Source organism: Manis pentadactyla, chromosome 14, assembly GCF_030020395.1.
Source record: "Manis pentadactyla isolate mManPen7 chromosome 14, mManPen7.hap1, whole genome shotgun sequence".
In the NCBI taxonomy this organism is placed as follows: domain Eukaryota; kingdom Metazoa; phylum Chordata; class Mammalia; order Pholidota; family Manidae; genus Manis; species Manis pentadactyla.
The window spans coordinates 81952325-81978970 of record NC_080032.1 but is presented as its reverse complement, the minus strand read 5'-3'; the positions used below and the strand labels follow the sequence as shown (position 1 = coordinate 81978970).

Sequence of the window (26646 nt, the reverse complement as noted above, 5' to 3'; positions counted from 1 at the left end):
CAATCTACTCTTCAGTCACCTTTTTGGCTAATCCCCTGCCAGGGTAACTAACAAGCCCTCAACATTCATTAGTTCATGAGATCCTCACAACCCTGTGGGGTGGAAACCATCACCCCCACTTTACAGATGAGGAAAGTGAGATAAGCAGCTTGAGAGGGGATCCCCCCGAATCACAGAAGCTTCTAGGAGCCAGAGCCAACATCAGAATTCAGGGCGGCTGCCTCAGAGCCTGCGTCTGTGACTCCAAGCTGCGATCCCGCCTCCTTCATCATGTACTGCTTTTACACCACAGGACCTCCTGCATCCGTTATTTTGGCAAGTTCCCCACATACAATGTCAGGGGGAACTGGCTGGGATTCTGTTTTCCTTCAGTGCAAGGGTGCCATCAATTTTTACCACACTGTTAATTTTTAAACTTCTGATTGTGGTAAAATACACATATAAAATTTACCATTTTGACCATTTTTTAACTGTACAGTTCAGTGTACACTCACACTGTTGTGAAACCATCACCACCATCCATCTCAGAACTCTTTCCATCTTGCAAAACTGAAACTCTGTATCCATTAAATATTAATTCCCCATTCCTCCCTGCCCTGTCCCTGACAGCCATTATTCTACTTTCTGTCTCTACTAATTTATTTGACTACTCCAGGCACTTTATTATTTAAAAAAAAAAAGAAAAAATCACGGCTAAAATGCTTATGTATCCCACTTTTAAGGTCATAAAATACATCACAACTTCTGAAATATGAAAATGGGAGAAATCTATTATCAGCAAATCATTACATTGTAAGTATAAGACCCTCTATCCATTGTCATTTTGTGGGAACTTAAAAATTTCAAATATTAAGATGAGAGCAGCCAAAAACAGATCAGCAAGCCATCATCCATCCAAAGATTAAATTTAACACAACAAACAACTCCAGTTCATCCGAATGTGCGTTCCATTTTATTGTTCACTATAAGTTGATGAGCGCCATATGCCAAGTATTGCTCTAGGAACCGTGGATATGGTGGTTGTTTTTTTTTTTAATACAGGCCAAAATCTGATTCATGATGTTTATATTCTGGCTAGAGAGACAGAAAACAAAAGATATAAATATGGCAAATACATAGTATGTAAGAATGCAGTGAGTGATAAGAAAAAATAAAGCCAGGAGATGTAATACAAAGAATGAGTATGTTAATTTTTAGATATGGTGGCCAGGGAAGGCCTCAGTGAGAACACAACTTTTAAAGCAAATACCAGAGAATGTGAGAAAGCTAGCCGTACAGATATCCGGGGAAAGAGCTTTCCAGGCAGGGTGAACAGCCAGCGCAAAGGCTCTGAGGCCGGCTTGCCCAGCACGTCTGAGAATCGGCGAGGAAGCCAGTGTGCCTGGCTGGAGTGGAGTTGACGAGGGGCAGTGTCATGAGACGTGAGGTCGGACAGTAATGAGGAGCAACTCCTACAAAGGCCATACGGTCCACAGTAAGCACTTGGGCTTCTACCCTGAGGGACATGTGGCTGTCATCAGAAGCTCCTGTAAGAGCAGCGAATGGCACAATTGATGTTTGCAGATCATCATTACTTTTACTATTTTCCAAAGAAACACTTAAACAGAACAGACCAAGGACATATTCATAAAATGTTTTGGACACCAGTAAAATTTCAACCACAGGTATCCTTAAGCTATTCCTTTCCCACTATGCGCTGAACAGTCAGAAAAATAAGGAGTAAAGAAGGGGTAAGGAAGTAGAAGAGTCTAAGGAATACACTCATTTCAGAGCAAGAATTTGGAGACTTCCCCAAAGAATTCAGGGAAGCTGGATGCTTCAATCTTGAGAGGAGAAACTTGCAGAGCAGATATTAAGTACACTAAGGAGGCATCATGTACAATAAAAAGCAAAATATCTCTAATTGCCAAGGCTGGCTAGCTGCACCACCACTGAAAGAGGGCTTGCACTCAGAAGTGGGGAGGGATACTGGCAGGGGACATAAGAACATTCAGCATGGAACTGGGTGGGAATGCCAGTATTTGCGTCACATCACGTGAAAACGTTTTCGCTGTCGGATGTGCCACTGAGGTTCCCAAAGGGAAGAGCTTCCATTTCCACCAGAGACCCGAAAACACATCTTGAGCCTTTCATACAATTTTCATTAGCTTTTATATAAACAATCAGTTCGTAAGCTTGTTAAACGCATCTTCCTGAAAACTGAGTATCCTTTAAATACTTATAAAATAACCACTTTTCTATCTTCACCTTTGAGTATTTTTGTGAGATCCTTTAGGTTTCATGTGTCCAACACATCTCGAATCGTGGTATTTACCATTGTGCTCATGGAAAGAGCAAATCTGCCACACCACCAATTTTTGAGACGGGTACCTGGAAGGAGGCCTCATTGTTCAGTAAGAACACCATTTTTGAAGCTCAACTCCAGAGCTCAGCTCCCACATCGGGGCTGAAATGACGGCCACACACCACCAGATGGCGCTTCGAGTAAAAAACGGCTACAAGCCCCTGTTGCTTTTTGAAGCATCTATTCATTGCACTACCCTTTTAGAATTGCTGTTGGGTCCTTTCATAGTAAACCTCCCAATATTACTGAGAAAGTATCTATTATGTGAGAGGGTCTTACACTTACAGGACTATTTGTTTTAAGCCACAGCAGGTTATACCTGCATAATCTAAAAGCTACTCCTCTTTTATGGGCAAAACCTGGTGACCTGGAACTCATGAAATGCCAACTGGAAGCACTTAAGAAATTATCTTTAGAGTCAAAGGGAACTGGATCTCTTCAGGGGTAAAATCAGAGCAAACCTGTTGCCCTACTTCTTTTCTTTTTCTTGTTCTAATCAGCTATTCTATGTTATGAATTTTGGAAGAAGCCACACAAGAGTCACAGCGCGGGCTCTGTGACACGCAGACCTTTATTTACCATTTGACTCTGCAGCCACTCAGTGAGCGTTTCTGCCGTGGAGTCCGGGATCTGGGATCGCAAGCCTTCCTTCTCCTCCGTCTCCATCATCTCCAGCAGCCCGCGCAAGTCTTCCACGAGGTGCAGGGCCCGCAAGCTACCCATGAACGGGGAGGTGGGAGACTGGCAATCAAAAATCCCATTGGAATATTCCAGGGCCTTTGAACCTAGGTTTAAAAACAAAAACAAAAACAAAATCACAGAGAGAGCAATGGGATTTATGTTAGATTATATAGCGAAACTGAGGGTGGCAAGGAAGTCCAGTCACAGTGCAGAATAACAAAGACACGGAACAGGGAAAAAATAATAGCACGAGTGTGTACATCTTTCTAAGTCATAGTTACTTAGTGCAAGAATAAAAACCATATAACTGATGGTAAATATCAATGGTCAAATACCAGAGAGGGAGGCCAGGCATGTGGTATAGTAAGAATATGGCTGGCTTTGGAGTGGGATACGCAGACCTCATGGAAATGAGGGCTAAGAAGGTAGCAGATCAGTTTTGGTGGAGCCATGTATTCCAAAAATGCAAATTTTAAGGACCGTAAATTCCCTGTAAAGGGAATTTGCACACTGAGGTAGAAATTGCATAGTACAGTTTCAAAGGTAGGAGGGCCAGTTCCCAGTTAATTTGCCAAAATTTAATCTCCATGAATTTACATGTACACATTTGTGAGCATGTCTGTGTATCCTTGACCCTCTTTCCCCCACGATTTTGTTTCCAGGCCAGCATCAAATGCTGTTGCTAACAACAGCTTTAAAAATATCTTACAGCACTTTTATTTATCTTACAAGAGAAAGCATTCTACAACTTAAAGCCATGCAACCAACCCATACCCATTCAAATGCACCTCTTTAGCTCTCTTTTATTTTCTGGTCTGTCAAGTATACATACTAACTTTATATTAATAATTATCAATAATATCAACATACCAATAACTATGATATTTAAGCTATCACCTCATTAATCTGAAGGTCCTACAACTGGAAGAAGCCTGCAAACTGGTGTGTAAGCTCTCTCCCCAGATGGCCATCTGGCTTGATCAGTTCCAACGGGGAGAGGAATTCTCTTCCAGTCAGTCTATTCCACTGACCCTCCCAATCCTGCATGAAATTATTTTGGACCCAAATCTGCCAAACCATAGTAACAGTAACCACTGATAAGCTAGGCACAATGCAAAAATGCTTCACGTAACTCGGATTCAATCCCCTCAGAAACCCTGTAAGGCTGAGATGAGAACCCAGAAACATAAATTGAGGAGATTATGTCAGGGAAAGGGAGGAACAGAAGAACATTAAAAATCAGACAGGCTATAATGTCCTGTTCTAGCAATTTCAAGCATCAGGATCACCTGATGACATTATTAGAAAATGTATGTGCCCCTGATAACCCTCCTTCTGTTAAGTCTGTCACAAAATAAGGTGGGGAGAGGGGAGAGATGTGTATTTACAGAAATTCCTCAAATAGTTGCAGTCATTTCTCCTCTCCCTCCTACCTCAGTTGGAGAAACACTAATGTGAATTTGTAAACACAGACCCAGGTCCTACCCACAAAGCTAGTGATTGACTTGGTTTGAGGCAGGACCCAGGGAATCCTGATTTTTTTTTAATGATAATGTTGGTCCTGAAGCCCTGCCAGGGCTAAGAACAAACAAAATGTATTGGAATATATAAAATGTAAATCCTTCCACTACTGTTTCAGAAATATCACTTCTCTTGACTGGAGTTTCACTGAGAGTGTAAGGTTATAACCTCTGGTAAGAGCCTAGAACTGGCTCTAGTTATATTTTCTGAAATGGTGGCAGAGTAGGCCCAGCCCCTCTTCCATGTGAGAGTCCTTCAGCTATTTGCAAGCATGTATCGTGCCCCAAGCAAGAATCCCTTTTCTAGGCTAAGCTGAACCAATTTCTCACCAGACATGGTTGTTAAACTCTTTGCCCTCATGCTCGCCTCCTCTAGGTAAGTTTCAGCTTGCCAGTAGCTTTTTGAAAATGATATTCCAGGAACTGAGGACAGTAGTCAAGGTGTAGTCTAACCTACCAAGGAGGTCAAGTTGAAGTCGGGTCTCCAGACGCATAAGTATAGCAAAGGAAGCCAGAGCCAAACATGACATGCCCCTTTCCTCAAGAGAAGAATCTCTGACCTCCTTTGGTTATGAAATTAGTCAAGACAAAGAACACTAGAGGGGCTTCTGAGGAAAGATAATGAGCTCAATGCCTGAAATGATGACACTGATGTGTCCATAGGCTATGGCAGATCTCTGACCGGCAGTTAAATATAGAGGCTTGACGCTTAGCAGGCAATTGGGCAAGTAAACAGATGTGAGAGTCACTGGTGGAAAGTGAACACTGAATTCTGGAACCGATCAGAACTTTCATGGATGGTGGGTGGAGCAATGACCCTTCCAAGTGCTCCACAGACTACCTGCCCCAGGACCACCTGACATGCAGATTCTCTATCCCTAATCAGATACCGAGGGTGGGAATGGAATTATTGACATTTTAAAATAAAACTTAAGAGTAATTCTAGTTGAAAATGGAGAGGAGGGACAAAGATGAAACCAGGGGGGACCTCAAGGCAGACAATTAAATGGAAACGAGTTAGTAGAAAGGGAAGGAAAGAGTCGCAGTGAGACGGCCAGGAGAGCCGAGTGAATGTCACGTCTGCGTGTCCCTCGGAGGGCGGATCACCTGCTATGATGCCATCCATCTGCTCCAGCGCCGCGGCCAACATGTCACTTGCATCACTCATCATTTTGTTATTTGTCAAGGGCAAATTCCAACCCAGATCTGAAAAAATAATGATACCGTCATTACATCCTTTAAATAACACCTGTTTCCTGGCAGGTTTAATAATTAAACTTCAAATCGTAACTCCACTGGCAGTCAATATGGAGAGAGAATTTCTGAAGTAGAGGAGCTGAAGGAACTGAATCATTTAACAAGCTGGGGCCAATGCCTACTGCATTGCAAGGCCGCAGACTGTACCTGTGTCGGTCACCCAGTGAGCTTCAGTTCCTGCACCCAAGGTGTTTGACATCCAGGATGCGGTCTCCAGGCTGTGCCCCACAGAGCTTCTAGGCCGCTGTGGACGGCATCAACGATGGCTGGGCGGACAAGAATCTCTCCCTGCACCAGCCCCACCCAATCTCTGCTCTTTTAATTGTGCCTTTTCTCTTTTTTTTTTTTCCCTGTATAAGGGTTTACTACAACACTTGTTTAACGATTTACTAACATAGACAATGAACACACACACCTACTAGAATTTTGTAACATAACAAACAATAGCTACCATGTATTGAGTGCCTACAGTGGTCCTTATAAATTACATACATTATCCATAATCCTTAATCATGACAATGGATAAATGTGTCTCCATTATATAAATGATATCAAAGTTGGTTGTTTTTTTAATTTTTGCATGGAAACACAGAAAGTAAATATAACAAAGACCAGGTTTTAATCTAGGTCTGTCTGACTTCCACTACAGTATTTCTGAAAGACAGGATTATACTGAAATCGTGTCACAATCTACTTAATCTTTGACCTGTGAAAAAGTATGCTGAAGTTATCTTTGCAAAAAAAAATCTGGTTATTAACATGAAAAAGTCAAGATCATGTGATTTTCAATATTAATTAATACAGTTCAGGTACCAGACTAAGCACCCAGGTAAATTCTCTCAGTAGGTCTAAATCTCTTGCTGCTTTGCATATACTGTAGTGTAGCCAATACTTGGGAAGTACAGGGTATGCTGTTCATTAGAAAACTCTGCCCCATCTTTCCAAGCAGGCAGATTTCACTTAGCAGTCTGTTTTTACAAACAAATCTATAGTTCTGATGAACAGCTTCTTGGATCAGTTCTTGGCTCTGCATTCATTCTAATAAAATGCCATATAATCACTGTGAAATATTCCTTTGATTTTACAGCTTTATAGATTTCATCTAAGATTTCCCAAAACTTTACTTACTTCAGAAGGTGTAAAGTATCACTACCATTGTATGTGGAAAAACTACAGCACAAAAATACCCCAAGGCACATGTTTATAGTCACCCAGAAATCAGCAGGTTAACAAGCTAGGTTTTGAATTTAGGTTGTTCTCAAAAACTCTCTTGCACATTTAGCAAGTGCACAGTCCAGAGAAGGGGACACACATTTAATAATCACACTTCAGGCTGGAAAACTCAAAACGTGAAAACTGAGAACATAAAGGATTAAGCCAAGGAGTGTGCAGTCCCTGAATTTCATATAATTATGTGGCTTACATTCCCTTTCATTTTAAAAGCAGCACTTCAAAGAGTTCTAGATACCACTATATATATATATGTATATATATATATACATATATATATATGTAAGTAAAACAAGAGATACATGCCAGGCTCAGGTATAAACATGGGGAAGGCTAATAAAACAAAGTAATGCTCATATTAGAAAACCTTTGATCATACCACCTCACTTAATTAGAAAAACAAATGTTCATCTTTGTCAGCCACTATTTCAAGTACGACAGGTTCATTATATATTTCTTTTCCACTCTGTTTTCAAATGCTGTAACGGACATATAAAAACCTAGACCACACTTCTCAATGTGGCAAAGAACCAATTTTTTTTAGATTTCCAATTTGTTAGAGATCAATCTTTTGTTTAATATAATAAAAATATGATGACAATATTAAATTGCTTCAAAGTTTATAATGCTTACTCTCAATCTCTATATTTATCAGCCAGCAGCCTGCATGTAGGAGGAAGGGGAAGCCAGACAGTAAACACAGTTAGTAAGTATGTGTATAATACGGCAAAGGTGGTAGGGGGAGAAGTGGAGCAGGATGAGGGGGTCAGGAGTTTGGAAGGGTTTGCAAATTACCCAGGGTGGCGAGGGAGAATGGCCGACTCAAAGGCCAAAGAGCTCCTTATGAAATTAAAAGCAGTTAAATTACAGGTAGTCTAGTTCAGTGGTATCGAAAGCGTAGAATTCCTACAAATCAATAAAAAAGTGGAAGTGGTGAGGACATGAACAGACTTACAGTAAAAAAACTTACAACCAATAAAAATATGAAGAGATGCTTAATGCCCCTAAATTTAGTACTTCTAAATATTGTAGAGGATATGGGCTTACAGAATCTCTTAAAGAATGGTGGTGGGAATGTAAAATGGTTTAATCACTTTGAAGAACAGTTTGGTATTATCATCTAAAGTTAAGCATTCATTTTCAATCTCACAATATTTACTCCAAGGTATATAGTCGTGAGCAATATACAAATGTTCCTTGTAGGACCCTGCACAAGGGCAAAAATGTGGCAACAATCCCAAAGCCCAGCAAAGGAGAGATGAAAAACCGGTATATTCCCAATGGAATTACATAGAGCAGTCAGAGCAAACTAAGGCAATATGTATGCAGTATGGATCAATGCAATAAAATAAAAATACATCTCCGATAAATTGGGCAAAACTTTCTAAAAAGTTAAATACATACATATATATATAGAGAGAGAGAGAGATTTGATATAACTATACAAAAGGAAAAAAAGTGATAATATGAAATTCAGGAATGACAGCAACTCAAGTCAGAGGCAGAGAGGGACAGGCGGAGGGGAAAAATGACCCAGTTAAAGGAAGGTTACTGTCAAGTCTTTGAGTTAAGTAATGGATTTGAAAGGGCTTCTTACATTATTAAAAATGCCAATGGGAATTCCATTTCAGATAATGGTAGATTATCTCACGGCACAAATAGCAGTACCAAACACTGGATAAAATATAAAACAATTCTGAAGCAAGTGGAGCATGGCCAAAGAGACAGAAGCTTGAGTGAAGGGGGCCAGGACTGAGCATCACACTAGCAATCTTTTCACCTGTGGGCTATACTAACATTAGAAAAATGGATTCCAATCAAGACGTATTAAGGGAAAGATACTTTATAACCGTAAGAGTCAAAACATCAGTAAAGTCACACTAACAAATGTTTCCATGACTAATACATGAGCTTCCGAACACAAGGCAAAAACTAACATAATTAAGGGAGAACAACACTAATGAAGTCCATTTACATTTAATGTGATTGTTGATATGGTTAGATTTAAGTCTCCTGTCCTGCAATTTTCTTTTTTCTGTTTGTCTCACCGGTCATTTTTTTCTTCCTTTTCAACCTTCTTTTGAATGGCAGACAAGGTAGGAACATAATCCAAAAATAACAAAGAGGATTTGAACAACACAATTAACCATTTTAATCTAATTCAATTTATGGAACAGAACACCAGTACACATTCCGGTATACATTCTTTCCAAGTCCCAATGTCATATTCACCATGAGGCCATGCATGCAAGGCCACAAAGTAAGTCTCAATAAATTCCAAATGGGCTTTAAAGGACTACACAGAAAAATGAGCACAGCATCCTGAAGTAGTAAAGTACTTAAATACGAAGAATAGAATTCCTGTATTTGTTAAAATTCTGACTTGCCCATGGCTTGAGTTATTGTAAGGGAAGCCTAATTTAATGAGCATCTGTTGTTGGTAAAGCTGTATCAATTTTCATGGCTGGGTAAAAGTATTTTTAAAAATGGAAAGGCTAAACAAAAAGGCTTCAGAAAAAGCCCATGTTCTAAGAAGATTTTCCTATAGCCTCAAAAACATTTGAGAGGAAAGATTCCCCTGGGTGTCCTCACCTACTTAATACAATGGCATGTTACTCTAATACAATGGACCATCACTCCACAATAAAAAAGACTGAATTACTGATAATGCAACATTATGTTGAACAAAAGACGCCAGACATAAACAACTTTGTACTGTATGAGTCCTTTCCGATGAAATTCAAGAACAGGCAATCTGTGGTGATAGAAAGCAGAACAATAGTTACTTGTAGGAAGTGGTGAATGATTAAAGGAGAAACTGAGGGAATTCCTATTCAGTATCTTGATTGACATAATGGTTACACAGATTTATACATTTGTCAGACTCATCAACCTACACATTTAAGATGTGTGCATTTCACAGTATGCAAATTTCATCTCAAATTTTAGAAATCAGGAAGGGAAATAATTGTTACAAATTAGAAATGAAGTTACATTTTTAATGAATAAATAAATGGATTAATATTAAGTTGGAAATGCATGAACTTATAATAAGTAATGAAATCAAGGAATACAAAGAATCCAATTACAGACCTGCAGTCCAAAAGAAAATGCCCTGAACATCCACGTACCTTTCTTCTAGTTCTTTGTTTACCCAGAAACCTGCTGATTATAATTTGTTTTTTGGGGGGCAGATAAAACCATTTGAAAAATTAAAAGTTCAACATCCAATAATTCTCACATGGTAGCAAATTCATTTCTGGATTCTAAATAGCTAATATTTACTCCTTTGAATGACTTGCAGAAGGAAAATAAACTACAACAAGAGTGGGCTTTGGGCTCCAGGTCATGGTTCAAACTAAAGAAACCCCTTATTTGTTAGGTGATATAAACAGAGAAGATCAGCTCTGCCTGCAGGAGGCCTCAGTATCGTGGTTTCCTATTCCAGCGGCTTACTAAAAATAAACTTAGAAAAGTCTTAGAAAAGCCATTTTCTGAGGATAATATTAGTATAGTATATTAGTATAGTATAGTAAAAAAAAAAAAACCTAATGAAAGCATGTTTTGAGCATATTTCAAGTTTGATTGGGACCCAGTTAGAGCAGATTTGAATGTAGTAAAATATCAAGGAAAGTTCAAGCAATGGGTGTGGTGGCTAAAATGTCGGTAATTTTTTGCAGGGTTGCTGACTGACTGGGTTTTTACGTCAGGCTAGCTGCCCAGTCTCTCTGTGAAGAAAGAAAGAAAGGCTGTAAGAAAATTTAAAAATTTGTTGTGAACTTTGGTGAAAATGCTATTTGTCCTAGCTTTTTCAGCTTTCCTTAGGAAAAATGTCTAGGTGTGAAAGAGCACTTCTAACTGGGCTGCCAGAGACAGACGCAATGCACTGAGAGAGATTAAGACACTTAAGAGAAGAAATCCCTTAATGAAAGAGAGAATGTTTACATATATTCCACCAAACTGGTACAGTGCCATATTATCATGTGGTCATTATGAAAACACTGTATTTTCATTAATCACCCACAGATTTCTCACCAAGTTTCCCCCCCAAGACATGCCCTAGGGAGGTTAACTGCACAATGTTTTCCAATGTATGCAGCAATACAATCCTGCATAGACAGATGTCTTAAAAATGGGAAGACCAGAAGGGGTTAGGAAGGACCATCAGTGGCTCTCATGATGTGGTTCCTGGGCCAGCCAGCAGCAGCGTCTAGAAGCTTGGTAGAATGCAAATCCCTGGGCCCGACCTACCCAAGACCTGCTGATCAGGAACTCCAGGGGCAGGGCCTAGCTCTCTGGGTCTTACAAGCTGTCCAGGTGATGCTGGTGTGCACTCGATCACTATGTAAGAGTGAAAGAGGCTGTCTTTCCTTCTGTGACAGGTCCCACCCAGACAAGGTTGGAACTGGCTACCCAAGGTAAACACAGGCAGGGCTCCCTTCCCGGCCCCCACTTCTTTTGGTCCAAAAATAACAGCTCTGAAGAAGTAATTCAGGTTTTAACCCAAAAAAACCTCTCCCTTTAACCTTCAACTGCTAAGTCCTACATCTGCCAACACTGTAAGATTCTTGCGCAATCCTCCTTATTTTCTGGCTCTCTGCCATTTATCTGTCACCACATATTTTCTCCTCCCCACTGTATTAGTCCAAATCCTTCTCATCTCCAGTGTACTCTAACATCTTAAGGGTACAAATACAGATGAAACAAGATTGGCCATGATTTGATAATAGTTGGATGCCAGCAATAAGTACTTAGGGTAACATTATACTATTCTATCTACACTTTTATATATTTAAGATTTTCTATAATATTTAAATTTTTTCATCCAGTATCTTTAAACAATAGGATTTCCAAATGCCTGTGACCATGATATATTGTCTTAAATATTTTATCTTCCTAGCATAACCTCAAGCATACGAAGGGCTCACCCAATATTTACAAACCAAATAAGAAAACACTTACTTCAAATCAACTACCTGCAAAAACACACACACATTCAGAAAAACAGTCTCTCACAGACAAAGGCAAAGCATAAAAGAGGGAGTATTCATGACTGTGCATTAGAAGTTCCTTTATTTGCTCACTAAAAATGAAGAGCCACAGAAGATGAGGGGGTATTCAGATAAATGAAGCAGCAAGGGAAGCCAGGACAAGATGAAAGGAAAGGTGCTTCTCAGCTCTATGCCATTAATATTTCAGAATGGTAGCCAGAAGGGAGGTGATAGAAAGGTTCATACAATAAGCCACGATCCTTTACTTCTTAAATAAAAGGATACTGCTACTATTTGAAAAACTGATGGGTATTAAGCATCGGTAAATCTGAAGATCTTGTAATAAATTGAGAGAATGTCCCATTTTTTCCCTAACTACTATTGCTAGCTATAATCACTGCATGAAAAAGTTATGAAGGTGTCAAAGGTCAATTAACAAGTAATATTCGAGTCCACAACCCATGTTGGTCCTAAGTACACCTCTTACCGATTGTAGGTATTTATCAAATGTCTGGTATGAACAGGACCACCAACTCTGACCTTCCTCGTGAGCTTCTCATCCAAATCACATGCTACCTCCAGGACACCCATCCCTGCCTGCCTCTCATGCTGCCCCACACACGCTTCTCTGAACACACCCCTGCTCTCTCCTGTGCTGTCATCACCCCTGCTTGGATCACATACTTTCAAGACCCAACTCAGGCATCCTTTCCTCCAAGGCCCTGCTGGCCTCTTAGAGCATCCTGGGCACGACTCCATGAGAGCCCTCACTGTGTAGTATTTGTCTCCTTGACTAAGCTGTGAGCTCCTGGGAGACCCAGGCTGTGTTTGGGATCCCTGCGTTCCCAGCAGGGCAGAGGGTGGAATGGGCATCACCTGCCTGCGGCGCGGTGCTGTGCTCTGGCCGCTGCTCAGACACACGCGCTTTTATGTCCCATCTATTCCAGCTCAAACGTTCCCTATTGTGGCTAATTGTGCGACCTTCCTGTTAAGTGGCATAAGCCAGAAATGTATCTTGCCACCTTAACCTCTGAGATAAATTAGGACAAATTTGATCATTGCCATCACCTTTGCTAACTACAATCTTATAAAATGAATTTTCTCACTCTTCAAGATGTAGGCGAACCAAATTCACTGTGCTGCTTTGGAATGATGTTATTTATAAGAGCTTGCAAATCTAGTTCCTGCTATATATATATATGAACATATACACACACGTCTGCATGCAGTCAATGGATCGAAGGCCTACCACGTGCCAGGTACTGGAGGTAGAACAGTAAGAACAACAAGCAAAAAGAGAAAAATATCTTTGCCTTCGGGTAGGTGAGATTCCAGTGTCTTCAGTGTGTGTGTGTGTGTGTGTGTGTGCGTGTGTGCACACGCATAGTATTGCACCATCATATAAATAATTGTGTCAAAGGTCAAAGACATTTGAGAAAGACTGCTCTACAGTGGTGCTATTTAAAATGTGGTCTGTGAACTGGTACAAGTCTGCCAAGTATTACTGACCTATAGTGAGGTAAGTACAGAAATTGAGAATAAGTACTTAGAAAATGTTACAGGAACCCAACTTTGCTGTGATATCCAAGTATGTGATAATTTTGCTGGCCCATCCAATTTTTTAAAATTGGATTTTACAGAAAGAATCAATCTATGATGGAATGGAAATAAGAACAAAACCTGGCCCTGCGGCAGAGACGGCTGGAGAAGCACTGCTCTAGAGGGCACACCGGGCAGGCGGCCTGCGGTTCCATGTGCACACAGACCTTGGCCTGGAAACTGCAGCTGCGGGCCACGGACAGAAAGAAGGGGCAACAGGGAGCGAGGGAACCCCAACAGCTGGGCGTACAACTCAGGTCTCTTCTCTCTCCACACATGATATATAATGATGAATATAATTAAATGGTAAGTGGAACACTGTTAGCCCTGACAATGATGATACATGGTTAAATTCAGAAGTGAGACAAAAAACATGTTTGGTTGTGGAAAATTAACATCAATGGCAGTCATGTACTTGAACCACTTATGTGTCTGATTACAATGCATCACAGTAGGAAAAACACATATGATTTTTGATCTACTTTACAGCAGTAGAGCTTATATATTGTGCACTAAGATTTCATAGTTTGTCATTCATACAGCACCCAAGAAATATTGTATTTAAAATGGAAAAATCTTGCCACATACCAAACTGACTTTAAACAATTACTCCCTTTTAAAAGCTGAGATGGTGGATCTACTTATTGCTTATTAGTTTTGTTAAATATATGGTTCATCGCCTTGGGGCTGGCTAACAAGGGGAGGAAAATCCTGGTTTACCCAAGCAATCTATCACTTACAAGGATGGTAGAGAAAATGACTCTCATTCATTAAATCTTTTTTTTTTTTCAACACCAAGAGGTCAGGTGGGAGGGAAGATGCACATGCCAAGTCCACATGAGAATTCCCCAAGAGGTGTCTCTCTTAAAGACACATGGCAAAAGAGGGGCGATCCCTAAACAACAAAGAAGCCTGTGAGAAACTCCTGGGTTAGAAGGTACTCAGTGGGGGGGGAGCACAGGAAGGAGAAAGGAAGCGCTGTCTATGTAGTGAAGGAACAGAAAACTGACCTTTTGTCTCAGGGAAATATATATACAAATATCTATTTCTTATTTAGTAAAAACTTTATTAAATTCTACTTCTTAATAGTAAAGATTACTAGGGCCTTTCCCGGACAGTCAGAAAGGACTCTTGACCTTGATGTCCTTGTACAGTGCACAGGCTTACAGAGGCACGGACAATGACAATGCCAGGCAGCATCACCAGCCCTAAATTCTATTTCCTGCGGGATGAACAGTTTCACTAACAGAGTGCTGATATTTTATAATACACTTGCAGGGAGACAAAATCTGACTCATTGAATAGAGAGGGGAGGAAAGCTCGCATTTATTCTGGTCTCTTAGGTTGAGAAAAAGGAAATAAGCCTTAGAAGGTACTTACCAGTCACATTAACACAACACATTTGGGAACAGGAGGTAGGGTTAGCTTAAAAATACACATGGGACATACGAGTATAAGAGGAGCTAGGTGTCTACAGAGACAGAGGCATGGGAGATGCCTGGATCTTCTAGAAACTAGAAAAGACCCAGAGAAGAAATGGAAGACATACTTCCGCTTAAGAACCTACATCTCTGGTGGAGTCACTGGATAGTATCACAATGATCTGCCAGAAAATTCAGCCACCAATTTTGGAATAAACAGTCCCAAGCACTGGAGAGCTGTGAGGGTCAAAACCACCCAGCTGAACAAGGCTTATGTGGAAAATAAAGGATATGCAAGAACGGTAACTAAAACAAGCATCAGGTAAAACCACATGACAGATCAACATGTTATATTTCAAACGCAAAGAACTTGGAATGGGTTTGACGTTTTACAGGTCATGGACTTGGGAAGAAAGGGGATGGCTGAAGCCACCTATGAAAGGTGCTCTCTCGTATTTGTTTTCATTTGCCTAACACCTTGTGGCCCAAGGACTGTTGAGATAAAAAGAGAGCAAGCACAGTCCACTGCAGATCTGGTACCACCAACGCTGAGCGCTCTGTGGGGACAGCGAAAAGGGGGCAAAATTCAGTTGACTTACAGAGATCTTTTGGTGATCTATACAAGATTCCAGTAAGCATAGCTAGGTTTCTGAGGCGAGTTTGTGTGGCAGCTCAACCGGATGCTGGAAGTCCTAACCCCCAGGACCTCAGGGTGTCACCATATTTGAAGACAGGGTCTTCACAGAGATAATCAAGGTAGGGGGTCATTAGGGTGGGTTCCATTCCAATATGACAGGGGGAATTTGGACACAGAGATAAGCAGAGGCAGACAGTGATATGAAAACAAAGAAGACGCCATCTACAAGCCTAGGAGGGAAGCCTGAACTCTGGGGAACCTCCCTCCCAGCCCTCACAACGTTCCAGCTTTGGACTTGTGGCCTCCAGAGCTACAAGGAGTAAATTTCTGTTATTCAAGCCACCTAGCCTGTGGTACTCTGTGATGGCAATCCTAGAAAACTATTACAGGTGGCGAGGCCAGCATGAAATGCTGCTCTTCGGCAGCAACGGACAGAACAATTGCCAGGAGAAAGACAGCCCAGGATTACAAAGGCGCGGGGCTTCCCGTGAGGCAGAGCTTGGAACCGGACTGGTCAGAAAACCCCAGATACAGCTCTCCGGGGAACCAGTTCTCTAGGTGATTACGTAGTGGCCACGTTATATTCTTTTCAGTGAGAACATTTAACAACTACCTCTGCGACCCAGTAATGAAATGATACATTATTTCAATTAGATACAACATAGTCCATGATCACAATATTGTAACAAACATTTGTAAAGCAATTTGCTTGCTCTCAGATTAAAAGTCTTGTCCTACCCAGAGACCCAACACTGACTGGTTCCGGAGAGTGTCCACTAATGCTTGAAATTACAAGGTATTGTATATGTGTGCTTGTTTTCCACACTTTCTGATATCGGCTCCCTCCTGCCCACAAAAGACTTAAGCACTTCCATAGATTTGAAAAAAAGTCAAAAACAGAAAAAAAAAAAAACCCCTAAATGTTCAATGCTGTGTAAAAACAAGAAACAAAACTGCCTTCTCAAATCAAAGGTTAAATTATCCTAACGATATTTATTCAGTGTTTGTTCACAGAGAGATTCATGCCAGAATCCTGGCTAAAAACACATGGATACATAACATGTACATCAAAGCAATCTACGACTGATGATTACTTTTATACCAACAATGAAACTGCTTAATAAAGTGTTCGATTTAAATTTTTATAAGATGACTCACGCCCCACAAAAATTAGGTCCCCTCCCATTTCTTCTCCTGCCAGATCTCAAATACTTCAAGACGTTTTCACAAGAGCAAACATGTCTTATGAAAGAATGCCATGCCTCTCTGGCGAGTTAGAGGCCCTCCTCCACATAGTAAAACCACAGTGTATCTGGGGGCTTTAAGGGTTCAGTTCCAAACTGAGATGCTAGCAGATCGGGACATTCTAGACTGTACACTACTCCTGACCTTCAACTGTGAGACGCGGCTACTAAGCCAGCAGCACAGATGTGACCGCGCTGGCTTGGAAAGACACAGACATGTTATCCCAGCCATGTAAAGGACAACTTCTAATAGCTTCATGATAAAAGACTTTTAATATTTACAATTATTACTGAATCATGGGGCAAACAGGGATTTCCAGAAGTTATCCAGTATTTTGCTTCTAAGTAGAACAAACAGACCTATTTTACTTTGGAGGCAAACCAACTGACATCTTGAGTCAGGGTCACCTTTCTGGCTGTGCAGGTCACGTCCTGTCCAGGGGGCCTCGCCCTGGCAAGTGGAGGCTGAGATCCAGCCTGTCCCAGTCCAAAGGCTGCATCTGCCTGGAGGGTTGCCATTTTCTAAATGCACAAAGCCTCTCCATAGACGAGCACCACTTTCACCTTCTTTCCCATAAATATTCTTGGGATATAGGGCTAGAATCACCTCAGCAAAGGGCACTGGTTTTAAGTAGGCTTAATTCAGGAAGTAAAATGGTCAGAGGGGAATGGAGTTTAAAGGACAAAGGGGGGCGGCTCAAGTGAGGGTGGACATGTTGGCAGGGCCCTGCCATGAAGAGTCCGTGCGGGCCCTTTTGAGAATTTAAAGATTATCCCAAACCCAGAGGGATGTCATTGAAGGGTCACAGGCAGAGGGGTGACCTGACATGACTGCTGTTTCTAAAACATCTCTCTGGGTCATATGTAGAGAATGAATCAGAATGGAGCCAGAAAAGACGCGGGAAGGCCCAGGTGAGGGTTGCTGGGTGGACGAGGTGACGGCAGTGAAGTGGGCAAGATACAGGAGGAGGCGGGACTGATGGGGCTTTGTGAATGACCGGATGCAGGGCTGGACGCGTGAGAGAGAAGGAACGATGTCCGGGATGATTCCCAGCCTGTGCCACAGAAAACCGGGCAGAGATGTTGCTGTTTATAAAGAACATGGGGAGAGGAGCGAGGCTGAGGAAGTGAGCTCATGAGCTTAGTTTTAGAGTCAAGACATCCACAAAGCAGTGGGTTAATATGCCATCTAGTAAAATGTTGGTGCCAAAATATGATACACCACACACACACTTTTTTAAAGTAAAATCTGAGAAAAACAATTTTAATCAGAGTTTTAGAAGCACACTGATAATATTGTGAATCAGACTGTAGTTCTCAAATTATTCTTGGCGACCACATTCCTGACCCACCACCCACCTCCAGGGTATTTTTGGTTTGAGCAGTTGTTCTGAGGGTAAAAAAATCTCAGAAGGAAAAGAGGAAAACATAGCCAACATGGTAGGCGTTCTAGGTCATAAAACACCCCAACAACCATCCCTTTCTCTATCTTGCAGTTTGTTCCAATCCTCACATACAGATTTGATTGATTAAAACGCCAAGTTCATTAAGAGCAGTGAGTCTCAGAGCGCGGTCCCTGGAGCGTCAGTGGCCCCTGGGCACTTGCTGGAAATGGAAATTCTAAGGTCACACCCTCAGTCCGATGAGATCGGAAACTCGGGGTGGGACCGGGGGCTCTGCTTCAACAAGTCCTGCGGCTGATTCTAACACACACTCTAGTTTAAGAACCACTGGCAACGATGGATTACATTTCCTTCACGTCCATTTCCTACTTTTCCCAATTCTTTTCTCCTGTTAAAATTTCCCTGGCACCTCAAAGTTGCAGTCAGTGTCTAAGCTCAGCTCCTTCCCCAGGGGATGCCATCTCCCTTTGGATCTCACACTATCTCCCCCAAGGTGCCTGGACACCCAGTGTCATCCCCACTAATCTGAACCTACCCAGGTCCTTGAATCACACGTTGGGGGCATTCACTGCCCTCCTGCTCTGAGCTCCCTCACTCCGGACCAGCTGCGCCACCTGGAATACCACCTTGTGCTGCCACCTACGTTAGCGTGTGCACAGCAAGGATCCTGCCTTTGTGAATTCATCATAGTGTCTAATACAGACAGAAAACCTAGGAAAAATCTAAACGGCTGTTCTAGATCAGTGTTTCTCAAGGAGAAATCTACTGGTGAGTGCAAGTTCCAGGCCCCATTTTAGTCTGTTAACTTAGACATTTTTGGGGACAGGGATGCGCGTCTTCAGTGCACACGGAAAGCTGACCTGGGGACAGGGATGCACGTCTTCAGCACACACGGAAAGCTGACCTGGGGACAGGGATGCGCGTCTTCAGCACACACAGAAAGCTGACCACTCCTGCTGTAAACGGTAACTACACCTTGATAACTGCAGGCTTAGATTAACTGCTTCTGGAGCTCAGAATGCTGAACTAAACCCTGGATAAGATCAAACAAAATGACAAGTGCTTATCTTGTTCCCAACTTGTGGTCCACTTCTTAAATGCATTCTATATATTGTAAATTCTAAAACAACGATTTCACACTTTGTGCTCCACGAATATTGTGGGATAATTCCCTATCAGTGTGTCTTCCACAGCCTACACTTATGTAACTGGTTTTTAGCTCAACTAAATAGTGTCTTTTATTTTCAGCCCAGATATCTGGGCTTTAAGACCACTTAGAAGATATCCTTTTCATCTATTTCTCTTAGACTTCTTCATTTGTAAATTGTGAATGTTTACATTAGCTTCAAAAATTTAAACGTGGAATTTGAGGTGTAAAAAGAAAACACTAAAATAGCTGCCAAATGGCAGATGACATTATTTATAACTAGTGACACGTTGTTCCACAGCCAAAAATATTTCCTGGCTTTAGTTGTGAAAGTTAAATTTACTCCCCCACAACCAGCTGGACCACAACCTCCTCCTGTCAAGTGGGTACGTGAGCTCCACTCCCTGACCCACACACACAGCCCCAAGGTGCCCGCCGACAGATGGATCCACTGTCAAAATAGTTACTACAAAGCACATAATATAACAGAAGCAGAGGGAAGTCCAGAGACAAGTGAATTTTAATGCCGCTGCCAGAGGAGTAGCTGTGCAGCAGGAGAGAAAACGACAAGCTCCTCCCCAGTTAGCTCTGGGACCTTCTCAAAATAATTTGTGCTCATCTTTATTTTGTCAAACACATGCCAATCCTTTTTAAAAATATGCACTAATTAAATTTTCACTACTCCTTTCTAAACTAAGCTGTGTAGTTAAAACAGACACATACACACACCTACCCACCCACCCCCACCCCCACACACATACATCTGAAGTCTATGAAAATCACCAGCCTTGGGTGGTTCTAATGTATACTGTTTTTTTGGTTTTTTTTAACTACCAAATTCTATTTCTGTGATTTTAAGAGGATAATTTTAACATGTTCATAGCAGGAACCTTCTATGTATTGGCTCATTCTGGCTATCAGGAAAACATTTGGGGTTTTTCCCTAAATTGAAGTATAACATACATACAGTAAAAGTCAGTCTTTTTAGCTGTGCCAAAATGCACAGTCATGTAATCACCACCAAAACGGTGAAATGCGTTGCCCGGAAAAGTTGCTGCATGTGGCTACTAAGCCTTGAAAATGTGGCTAGTCCAAAATCAGATGTGCTGTAAGCACAGAATACATACCAGACTTCAAAGACTTAGTAAAAAAAAAATGCAAAAGACATTATAAATATACAGTAAAATTATAACATTTTGCATATATTGGGTTAAATAAAATATAGTAAAATTAAGTTCACCAGTTTCTTTTCTAATGTACTTAATAAAAAAATTGCAAATTAAAAGTCACTGGACTACATTTGTGGCTGAAATTCCACCTTTATTGGACAGTGCTGATACAGACTATTTCTAGCTCCCAAAGACACCCCTCGTCCCTTTGCAGCAGGTGTCATTTCTCCACCGCCAGCTCCTGGCAACCACTGATCTGATTTCTATCCCTAAAATTTTTCTTTCAATGGTCTTTTAAAAATACTTCCTCTTTGTCTTGTATCTTTTAATTTTCCATTATCATTGTGTGTTGTTTTTTAAAAAGTTATTTTTAACTTTAAAAGATTTGAAAAAGACTTGCCCCCTCATTTCCTGTAGTATTCATTAGCCAATGTCATTTCCATTAATGAGTTCCAAAGCTGGTAGGCTATGCAATGCATCCTGGGTAACAAAATGTCTTCCAAAAGGAGATGTGCACAAGTGGTTCATAACTGAATGGAGACCATTGTGCAGATGCACAATGGCATCTATTCACAGATGCTGTGGGAGATCTGAGCCAGAGGTGGGGAGTCTCCTTTAGCTTAATTTGATTTAGCTTCAGGGAAGCAGAGAGAAAGCTTTATCTGTGCTGGACAGAAATATAAAGAATTTAAAGGTGGGAGGGGGAGTAGGGACAGGAGGCTTTGGCAGGCAGGCAGAGTCTACTGATGGCAACTCTGTGGTAGCTGGTGATAATGGCCAGAGATGCAGAGAGACATCCAGCTCACATCTCTGCCCAGCCCCTATCCCAGCTCACCTGTTCCCATTCTGCTTTTCTTCCAATTCCCTTCAAAATTAAACTGGAGGTAACTGTCGTTTTTAACAGGCATTCGCATTTCCTGCTCCTACTCACATTCCCTCTTCATAGACTGTATACCATCTTTCTGATTTCCTAGAATATAAGAAAAATACTACAGGCCACCTCCTATCCATAGTTTCCCCCACTGGGTTGGTTTGAGAGCTGAATGCCAGTCTATGTGCCCCTGAACCCTTGGAGTCCTTCTGGGTGATCGACCTGGAGCAGATCTCCTGAGATTTCCACCCCGCACTCCCACAGCTGCCCCTTTCCTTGGCAACCCCTCCAGAACTAGGACGCAGGTCTTTGCATGTTAAGCATTTACTGCTTTTCCTTTAAGGATGGGCAGTGAAACGTCAATTGAGTTCTTTGGTCTGTGGTTTCTTGTTTCCTCTGAGATAGCTAATGGCGAGTCTACATGCTCCCCAACCATCCCCCCAAAGATTTCTTGTGGAAAAGTTTTGCCACCAAGGGTGCTGTCTACCAATGTAGAATGGTGCCAAAGGGAGAACCACTGTTGGCCTCAAACAGTTTGCATTATGGCATCTGAATGTCCAGATGGGATGGCACTCATTTCACCAGACCGCCGCCATGCCCCGCCCCAAAAGGATCGCATCTGGGCAGTTCCAGTTTCTTCAATTAAATAAATCAATGAAAATAAACCATTTGCCATGCATCCTGCAAATATAATCTCTAATCATTACAAATACTCTGTAAGGAAGACATTTTTATCTCTATTTTATAAGATGAAGCAAAGTCAGGTTAAAAATGGATTTGCTGCTGCTATAAGTGGCCTGGAATTTGATAGGCACTCAACTGATAGGCACACAGTTATTAAGTTGATTTTTAAAAAACTGAAAAATACAGTAAGTATTTTAACAGAGGGCTATTTAAGAGAGGACTGTAGGTTCCGTATTTGGTGTCCCATGAGGCACTATCAGTCTCAGCCTGAAGTAGGTATGAGCCTTGACATTAGGAAATAAAACAAGATATGCCTAATATTTGGCAACTGTATGTGATTTGCATTGAGTTCTCATTTAAGAAATAAAGAAGCAACTGGCTGCATCATTAAGTAGCATAGCACAGGACCTTGGGGAATTAAATCAAGCCCCAAATAAGGTTAACACCTGCAATGTCTACTGGAAGGGTTGTCGTAAAGATGGAATGAGACCTTCTATACTGTTACACTGTCTTGTTTTTTTCAAAATACTTCACAAAGGGCAGTTGTGATATGAAGGTGATTATTATTTTTAACCTATACTCTGGGGCAGTAGGCATCTGAATGACTCATCAAGAGCTCACATAAGCAGAAAATCAAATCAACTCTGTTTATCTGATGAACACAAGAGGGTTGTTATTTAGTATAATAGCTGCCACAAATGATTTGTTCATCAATCAAATGGTGTTCATGAAAAGCTATGAGTATTGTACAGATACTTCCATTTCTGCATAAACAGAACACAAAAATCTAACCAACTCAATTGCCTAAGCCTTTCAAAATGGTGCCCTTAGCTGAAGATTCCTACCATCCTGTTTCTAAAGACTTTGGAGGAAATGTCACCTGATCCCAATGAGAAAGTTAGGCAAATTCTGATGCTAGGGTATTGTCTCACTTTATGATCCTTAAGAATGAACTTTCTTTCATTCAGAGTGCTACCCCAGTGCACAAGAGGGCCCAGCACAGGGACTGTGGGGAGCAGTTCTGTCCAACAGAGCTTCCTGCGGTGATGGCAATGTTTTGTCCTGTGTGATAAGGTGGCCACTAGTTACAGGTAGTCACTGGGCCTTTGAAATTTGGCTAGTGTGACTGAAGAATCAAATTTTTAATTGCCACACATGACTAGTGGCTACCCCACTGGACAGCACAGTTCTGGAGCTTACAAAAGAAGGTTGTATTATGTTTTTGTGCTTGCTTGCTATTAAAAGCTTGTCTGTGTGGCAAGATTTGGTCTATGAGCTGCCTAATGGCAATACCAGGTGATGAGGCTGTGGGAGAGGAGATCTACATTTCCCATCTACTGCCGCTGCTGACCAACCACGTCAACCCAGGCTGTATAATGGGCTGAGGTCAGTTCTCAGTGGCTTAGCTTTGAGCGGTCTCTGGATGCTAGAGACAGATTCGGGTTCTCTCAACTGCACCAGAAGTCACGACTAGGACGAAAATACATGACTCAGATGGTTGTCATGAATGTTCAATGGCCAAGCTTGTGAAAAGCACCCAGCAGAGCATGTAGCCTTGGCGAGGCTTGGTAACACTGAATTCTCCTTACATCAAAGTACCGTTCTCCTTAAATAAGCATATGAGCTTCAAGAAGGTTTTTTCTGCTAGGGCGTGAACATATAAAGAGAGCACAGGAAATCGTACTGTCCTCTCCCCTTCCCCAAAAATCAACACAGTAAATATTTCAGCTAAAAATCTGGTTTGGAAGATGGATGTCCCTGCCACAAAAATTCTTACAAAACAAAACAAGCTGCAGGAATAAGGGGACTTCCTCTTTTCTGAAGAACTTCACTTGTAGTCCACTTACATTCCTTTTTTTTATCCCTGTCAATTTTTTAAAGTGTGGTAAAATATACATAACACAAAACTGACCGTCTTAACCATTTTAAGTGTACAGTTCAGTGGTATTAAATAAATTCAGTTTTACACTGGATCTGTCTCCACATGTAAAATATATTAATATGTAAAATAGCATTAAAACGTGCATGGGGTACACAAACATCAAATTCAGGGGAGTGATTGTGAGAGAAGGGAGTCAGGGAAGGAATACAAGGGGCTTAAGTTTTATTTAGAATATTTTATTTCTTTTCAAAAAAATAATGAATCAAATATGGTAAAATGTGAAGATGGCTCAACTGATTTGTACATACATAGGTATTTGTTACATTATTTAATATATTTTTTTGTACTCTTCACAAAACTTTTCTATTTTGACCAAATTTTAGAATTAGAGAACAATCACGAACATAGTATCTATACATCTCTTATCCCCTCCCTATAATACCAACATCTTATGCAGCCCTAATACGGTGGTCTGATCAGGAAATTAACTTTGGTATAATAACTACTGACTAAAATAAAGAATATATTGGAATCTCCCCAGTGCTTCCACAAACGTCCTTTCTCTATTCCATGATCCTTTTCAGAATTGCTTGGTACATTTAGTTATTTCTCCTTAGTCCTCCGCCGTCTGTGACAGTTTCCACAGGCTTTCCTTAGCCTTTATGACCTTGACACTGTTATTTTGTTGAATGTCTCACAATTGGGGTTTGTCAGATACTATCTCAGTATTAGGCTCAGGGTGCTCTTTATGGATAAGACTCACCCAGAACTGATGTTGTGTGCTTAGTGCATCGTATCACAGAGTCCATCAAAACTAAGTAGCTATATTAGTCTCAGTTCTCCAGAGAAACAGAACAGTATGTACACACACACACACACACACACACACACACACACACACACACACATATATAAACTAAACAAGTTTATCACAAGGAATTGGCTCGTATGGTTATAAAGGTTAAAAAGTCCCAAGATCTGCCACTGCAAGCTGGGGAGGCCACTGGCATAATCCAGTCCTCACCAATCACGGGAGAGCCAGGAAAGCTGATGATGTGAGCTCCCTTCTGTCAGAGTCCAAAGACAGTAAAAGACCAATGTCCCAGCTCAGAGACAGGCAGAAAGAGCAGATTCTCCCTTCCTCTCTGTGTTTTGCTCTCTTCGGGCCTTCAAAGGACGGGATGATGTACACCCACACTGGGGAAGGCAATTTGCTTTACTCAGTCGACCCATTCAAATGTTAATCTCTCCCAGAAACCTGGACACACTCAGCAAAAATATTGAACCAAATATCTGGGTAGCACGTAGCCCCATCAAGTCAGCACATAAAATTAACCATAACAGTAGCTTAACTTCTAAATTAGAAACTTCCTACTCTGTATATTTAGGTTCCAAATCCCATCAACTCAAATGAATTCTAGGAAGTGTTCCAATTCTTAAAGTTACCATTATTACTGGCTTCAGGCCTGAAATATTGTAAATTCATAACATACTACCATTTAAAAAATCTCAGAAGGTTTTATTATGGATGATTTTGTTTCAAGAGAAAAGATAATGATGATCCAGCTTATACTATTTAGCTAGTCCAACTCCGATCCCAGAGAAGCCAGACCAGCAAGTCAAAGCCTTAAAGAAATTAACACAAGTGGTATTGTTAATGAGAACCCCAAATCCCCTCTGATCTGTTATTAGAGATGAAAGCTAAGCTATCTTTTAGAATTAAATACACTCCTCAGCATGGCATCCTAAGGATGTTGTGTGCCATGGCTTCTTCTATGATTATTAAAAAAAAAATAACTAAATGAATTCTATATATCACACTAGTAACGGTGATTATCCTGTTTTCTGGGGCAGGAGAAAAGGTAAGTTTCAGATACCTCTACTATCTGAGTTATATATTTAAAATGAAATACATATGAGCATATACATATACACATGCACGCACTTATATATATTTGAGAGCAAGAGAATGAAAGAGAGAAAGAGAAATGATACATAAATCAATTTTCACATTTTCTGAGGCTTCCCCCATTTGAAGCCCTTTTATTTTCAGGATCACTTTTAACTTTAGTAGTTTAGGCTGAAAATAATTTTTTCTTACTTAAATGCTTATATTTAGTTCAAAGTGTTCCATTTCCAGGGGTAACAGCACAACATACCGCTTTTCCCTCACCTTCACTCCAGCTTCATGGAAAGAAAGCAACTTATGAATTCTTCTCTAGGCTCCTAGTCGGGAGACAGTCACAGTTTTCATGAAAGGCCAGAGCAGAGGGGTCCAGATCTCATTACGCCGGAGAGGAAGTTCAATACCTATCTGAAATCTCACTTTAGCCCACCCCAAATGCAGATGCCACTGGGTGTGGCCAGTCCTCTGAACCACGCACACCTCTTGCATGTCTTGTGGACACGATGTTCTCCTCCAAGGAGTGTCTTTCAAAGCAGCAGAACATGTTTGATTTGGGACTGGGTCAACTCTCCCAGGAAGCTTCCAGGGAGGAGGTAAGGGGGTCAGCCCCTGAGAGAAAGTGTGCCCACCAGGTAAGAGTATGGGCTCTGGAGCCAGATG

The 26646-nt window shown here is 41.2% G+C and overlaps 1 protein-coding gene across 16 annotated transcripts in view; it reads right to left on the bottom strand.

Moving 5' to 3' along the window:
- Positions 1-26646, bottom strand: part of PPFIBP1 (PPFIA binding protein 1) — a 144687-nt gene that overhangs the window by 46308 nt on the left and 71733 nt on the right. For 15 of the 16 annotated variants that reach the window (XM_057491904.1, XM_057491908.1, XM_036889235.2 and 12 more), the window contains 2 exons: positions 5653-5751; positions 2924-3129 (listed from right to left, as the gene is read on the bottom strand). In XM_057491904.1, the coding sequence (XP_057347887.1) occupies positions 2924-3129; positions 5653-5716 (270 nt within the window). In that variant the 5' untranslated portion in view covers positions 5717-5751. Of the gene's footprint in view, positions 1-2923; positions 3130-5652; positions 5752-7827; positions 7847-26646 lie in introns of those variants that run through there. The other variant, XM_057491906.1, reaches the window with a different exon arrangement.